The sequence below is a fragment of the Rhododendron vialii genome, chromosome 5a (assembly GCF_030253575.1).
Source record: "Rhododendron vialii isolate Sample 1 chromosome 5a, ASM3025357v1".
NCBI lineage: Eukaryota > Viridiplantae > Streptophyta > Magnoliopsida > Ericales > Ericaceae > Rhododendron > Rhododendron vialii.
The window spans coordinates 24536546-24542332 of NC_080561.1; the positions used below are offsets into that span (position 1 = coordinate 24536546).

At 35.9% G+C, this 5787-nt stretch overlaps 1 protein-coding gene across 1 annotated transcript; it reads right to left on the reverse strand.

Annotated features, from left to right (window-relative positions):
* Positions 1-229: 229 nt before the first annotated feature.
* On the reverse strand, positions 230-5037 carry LOC131326548 (uncharacterized). The gene is made up of 6 exons (XM_058359365.1): positions 4926-5037; positions 3461-3551; positions 3278-3351; positions 1398-2431; positions 965-1102; positions 230-835 (listed from the first exon to the last, which is right to left on the reverse strand). Exons 3-6 carry the CDS (start codon positions 3291-3293, stop codon positions 359-361), a joined length of 1665 nt encoding a protein of 554 aa, XP_058215348.1. The 5' UTR covers positions 3294-3351; positions 3461-3551; positions 4926-5037; the 3' UTR covers positions 230-358.
* Between the last annotated feature and the right edge of the window lie 750 nt (positions 5038-5787).

Sequence of the window (5787 nt, forward strand, 5' to 3'; positions counted from 1 at the left end):
TTTCATAATGTTGAACTTGTTCCTCATACTGCTTGTAGAGTTTTTCAAGAGCTTCATTTTTCTTGCATAATTTGGAGATGTACAAATCATTCTCTTCAAGTTTCCGCTTCAGAATTTCAATTTTCTCCTTTTGATGTTGAAGAGTTTTTTGCTTTTCTTCATGAACTTCCAAGATTTCATTCTCCATGCTCTTCTTTTCCTTCTCCAAGAGTTCAATCCTTTTGTTCAGTTCATCAATAACTGCAATTGCATCCTTTTTTGATTGGTGCAATATTGTTCCACAAATATTATCCAACGATATCTCATTATAAGTATTTGGAACTAATGTTGAACCGGAATCTGTTCGTGACAAATGATCCTATCGTGATTCAAGGCCAATGCTGTCATGCACCATAGTGGACTTGTACTTTGGCGAATCAACTTCCAATGAAGGGTTGGAGGGGGTGTTAAAATCATTTAGCCCTTGTCCATTTTCTGATGTGACATCTTGTTTGAGTTGTGCTGCCCCTTTTTCAACCCTTGCTTCTTCTCGTGATTTAAGGCCAATGCTGTCATGCACCATAGTGGACTTGTACATTGGCGAATCAACTTCCAATGACGGGTTGGAGGGAGTGTTAAAATCATCTAGCCCTTGTCCATTTCCTTCTTCTGCCCTTTTTTCAACCCTTGCTTCTCTAGAACCTTTAGCTTGTTGAGGAGATTCACCATCAACATTCATTCTTACTTTTTCAACCTCCAGTTCAACAGGTTCTATTTCTCCGCATTCTTGTTCACTTCCAACATCGCTGTAGATCTTTTGTTCTTTATCTGTTTCTCGCAACTTGGTATCACTTACCTGTGAAACACAATTTGGCATTCTAACTTATGTCAAAGAGAATTTTAAGTGTTTTCAGACAGAAAAGGAGTTAATACTGACAATTAACAATTAATGGTGATAACATAATGATTAATAACTAAGTATTACTTGATCAGCCGGAAGTTGGTTCAATTGATCAAAATCCCTAAGTACGTCCCGAAGCTCTGAAATGTTCCATTTAAGTAATCTTGGAACTGCATCTGCATTCATTTGTTGTAGAACTTTAGTCTGCTCACAAAGCCAAAACTGCAAAAAGAAATGCCATAGTTTAGCACTGATAAATCCATAATAGCTGAAAGTTTTAAATTTTAAAACTGCATTATTCAGAATCACAGAAATGACCTTAAAAAAATATATTCTAATACACTTTACAAATAGAGGGGCTCCAATAATCAAAGTACATTAGGCAATTCATTGAGTAATGCATGTTTAGATATATTCTAATACACTTTACAAATAGAAAATTATTTAGTAATGCATGTTCAGATATCACATAGCACCATCCATAATAATAATGAAATCGTAAAAGATCAGCATATACCATTAAAAGCAAAGAACATCTATGCAATTCATTGACCTCCTTATGATTTTTGTGAATGGACTTCATCAAATAATCTGTAATAGCTCCAGCCCAATTGTACTGTTTTACCTTTGCTAGGTCTTCCATGTAATAAACAAACGACCAATTCACCGTTGTTCCACTTGTCGAAAAGAGCAATGTGCAACAAAGGAAAAGACAGAACAATCTGACAACGTCTTCAATATCTTCTGGCTTGTTGCTACTCTTTAGTTCTTTTATCTTTTCCTTCATTGTTGTAGTTGTTAACCTTGGTTCTTTGATGCACAACCTCTTAGCTAATGCAGTGTCTCCTTTGCTGATGTTTGTTTCTACCATCTCTTCATTTCCACAGCATATTCCCAAAATCAACTTTACATGATTATCCTTGAGCTTCACTTTCTTGTCACCCAATCGAAAACTTTTTGTACGTTCATCATAGGACTTTATAACCTTCACAACAACTTCATCAAACTTTCTGCAATGATTACTTACCAACTTCTTGCTCACAATTGCTTCAATTAATAACCAAAAAGGTGTTTTTTTTAAGCAAGCTATATGTTTGGGACTGAATTTAGTATCTCCAATCAATCTAATCATACCTTGCAAGTTGGACCTATTCAAGCTTACTCGTTGTTGTGTGCTCTCTTTTTCAGCCACATTTTTTGACATTTTTTTCACCGGTTGTGACCGGCTTATCAATCCTTCTTCTTCGATGTTTGTTCCTAATTGTTTTTCTGATCTTGCTCTAAGTTCATACTGAGTTTGTGTTGCTCCTCTTGCTCTAGACTTTTCTGGAATTTTGATGGTAACGGATGGAACTAACTTGGGCTGGTTTGCTTGAGCTTCAACTGGTGTGCCTTGCTGCGTACCCCTTCTTTGCCTCAACTCGTACACATGTGCTTGTGTTGTTGGGGTTTTGATCACACCGGGTGTATCTAAGTTCGAGTCATATTGTTGTGAATCTGATGCTTCTGCTGGTTTTTTACTGTTTGAATGTAGATCTCTCCTTGCCCGCTCTGCATAGTTTTAAAGGAGATCTTGTGAGAGCATAATAAAAAGTCTATACGCACAAAATAAAATCAGTGGTGAAACATAACATAACTCAGTTAAAAAAATCGATGATTGATCCCATGCCCTGTCGAATTTCAGGTATGGGTGCATGACAGTGCTACAAATAACACAAGGTGCAAATTAATAACTCAACATATGAGACAGATTCCAAACTAAAACATCAAATTCAAGTCTGTGATACTGATAACTATTTCACAGCCATTTCTATGTCTTCCAAATCCTCTCAATTTTAAGTAAGTTTGATCACTAATCGTATGCCTTTACAAAGAAGCTTACCTTTCTCAACGCTTAATATCTCCAATCTTATCTCTCCCATCACTTCAATTAACAGGGCCACATTGTGAAAAAAAAAATGTGGATAGCCCATCAATGGGATCCATGCGATGAACGATAGTACGTAAAAAAAAAAAAACTGCCACGACTACACAAAAACCCGAGATCATAACAAGAGTCTTTAGGTCAAGTTACAGACTGAATGGAAATTTCTTAAGTTTGATAGGAACCTGAGATCATAGGCAAATCCCTATTCTTATAGATGAGAATGAAGGAGAGAAAATCTTTTCCAATTTGGAGTTCAGAGAAAATAGAACAACAAAATAGCATATAACTCATTTTTATGAATGAAACTTAATTAACACTGTTACAAACCCTCACAAGCCTATGTTCTTCGCCATGTCTTATGCAAACCCCCTAAAATTAACGACATTGCAGAAGTCTTTTAGCGAACGACAACCACTCAAAGAACTATGCAACTTGTTAAAATTACAGATAATATGTTTTAAAATACGTACTTTTGAACCGGGTCATTGTGCTTGCAATCCACCAGCTGGCTTCCCTTGATCGTGTTCAGGCAAACAGTTTACATCTACACAAAAAGAATAGCGCGTCAAGATTTTTACATCTAGCTTTGTATTGGAGAGCAAGTTTAGACAAACAGTCTACACACAAAAAGAAAAGCGTTTTAATATTTTTACCCGGTTAGATGTTGCATCTTCAAATAACAGATTTTGTATGTCTTCAACTTCAATGTGTAGCATGTCAGCTTCAGAACTCCATATTACAGCCCTGCATATCGCAAAGTGTTTTCAAAAATTAATCAAGAGTTTTGAAAGAAAAAATGTTAAGATTAAACAGAAACTGCAAGCAATACAATCCCAATGGTTACAAAAGAGAAGATCAGATCATTTAAAAAAAGGGCTATGAATTCAGGCTGGTCATTTAACACTGTTAATTAATATTATGATATAACTTTCTCCTTTAATTAACAGTGTTAATTGCCTGGCACTCTTTCCCCTTTTCTCTAACACTGGTTAATGAAATTTCATAATACCGTTTGGAATAATACTTTCTCTACGGTTCTACGGTTTTGTTCAATTAACATTGTTAACCAACAGAAGAGGAGGAGGATTGAAATGAGGTTCTACAATTTTGTTCAATTATTAACACGCGTCGGATATGGACACGACACTCTCTTGACACACGTCAAACACGCCAAATTAAGTGTCTAGTTTCTAATTGTACTTGTTTTACTGGGATTTGGGAACACTCTAGGCACACATGGAGGACACGACAGAAATTGTGATGTGTAAAACTTGGTCCATAGTTCAAAATTTCAATCGATGAAAAGAATACTTGTGCAGCAATTGTAGTTTTGTATCTTTGTAAATGCAATATTGATTAACAATGTTAAATGACCGGCTTTGTTGTTTGCAGGCATCAAATGTTGAAAATTTTTCAAGCCAAGTTCAAAGTGTTGAATCAGGGAGAGACTAATTAGACTAAATGGGTTTTTAGCTTGTGGAAGTAGAAATGTAAGACTAACCACCTAGTAGGCAAGAACTTGTAACATTCTCCTTTCTCCTCAAAGTCATTAAACTCCCTAAATCCTAATACTTCATCGGGCCAAAATCTACACTTTTTATCTAAACTCTTCTTCTCTCAATACTAAGACTAATCAAAAGTGAAAGTCCTTCATTCTCATTCACCTTAAGGCACAACAAGTTCGTTCCAACGAAACTGCTTTAAATGACAGAATATGAGTTTTCCTTATGTGTTCTCCCTTCATGAAAAACATTAAGCTATGTATCTCAAAGAAGAACATAAGAATAAAAAAGCACCACAAACTTCAGTAAAATTCTAAACTTAAATTCCAAAATTTGCAATCTATAAACAAAGTTTTTTTGGGACAGCTGATGGAATTTGCAGTCTAGACACAAGCTCTGCACTCTACACGCAAACTTTGCACTCTAGACACAAAATTTGCACTCTCCACACAAACTTTGCAGTCTAGATATCAACTTTGCACTCTACACACAAACTTTGCAATCTAGACACAAATTTGCAATCTACACATAAACTTTCCAATCTACACACAAACTTTGCTGATGCATAGTGTACATAATGATGAATGAAAACTGAATTTAAAACTATTATACATACTTTTCTTCTTCATTGTGACTGTCAATACAGCAAGGCTTGCAAGAGTTTGCACAATGTGAAATTCAGAGATGTCACGATGAATTTTTCAGCTTCAAATCCGCCAAAAGGTAATCTACATTGTTGACAATAGCAGTTGTTGAGCAAAACCCTAAGGAAGGGACTCAAAACCGTACAAGGCACTAAAAACCCCTAAAATGTGACCCTAAAAACCTAAACTCTACAAAGGCACTCAAAAACCTAAACCGTAGGAGTTGCTGATGAGTTCACGGAGAAAGATCACGATTTTCAAAAACTAATTGTTACCTGATACGTCTTGTCTCTAGGTTTTGAAAAACTCAATTTCTGAGGAACAATAGAGAGAGAATGGCCAGACGTTTGCGTTCTAGGCAGAGATTAACCAACTGTTGAGTTTCTCCGTTGAGCTTATCCGTTGAGCTTCTCCGATGTGAGTAGTCGTCTCTTCTCTAGCGTAGTCATTTCTTCTCCGATGTGAACAGATGAACAGTAGGTCGATTGATTTTGAGAAAGTTACAGAGTTTATTGCTGTAAAAAAAAACCGGGGTATTTTTGTCTTTACGACTTGCGTGGGGACTGGATGTATTACAAAATTACATTGTGGACCCGAAGGTTTAGAAAACTGTTATACTGGACCTCCCACTAAATCTCCCTAATTAATTTTTGGTTCTAAGATTTTCAATGACAGCCCTAATATAGCTGTAACACTAAACGAAGAGGAGATACTTAAGTGCTCGAATTTTCAATCCGTTTGAATCGGTTCAAAAATCTTATTTTTCTGATTACTTTATGCTAAATGGTCATAATTAATTTTTTTGCTCTAGGGCTTTCAATGAGAGCCATAAGA

Bases quoted from the DNA above. Each gene is read 5' to 3' on its own strand.
- LOC131326548 (XM_058359365.1), bottom strand. The intron at 1,103-1,397 runs GTATATGCTGAT...TTCTTTTTGCAG, and splicing joins GATGTTCTTTGCTTTTAATG to TTTTGGCTTTGTGAGCAGAC. The intron at 836-964 runs GTAATACTTAGT...TGTGTTTCACAG, and splicing joins ACCAACTTCCGGCTGATCAA to GTAAGTGATACCAAGTTGCG.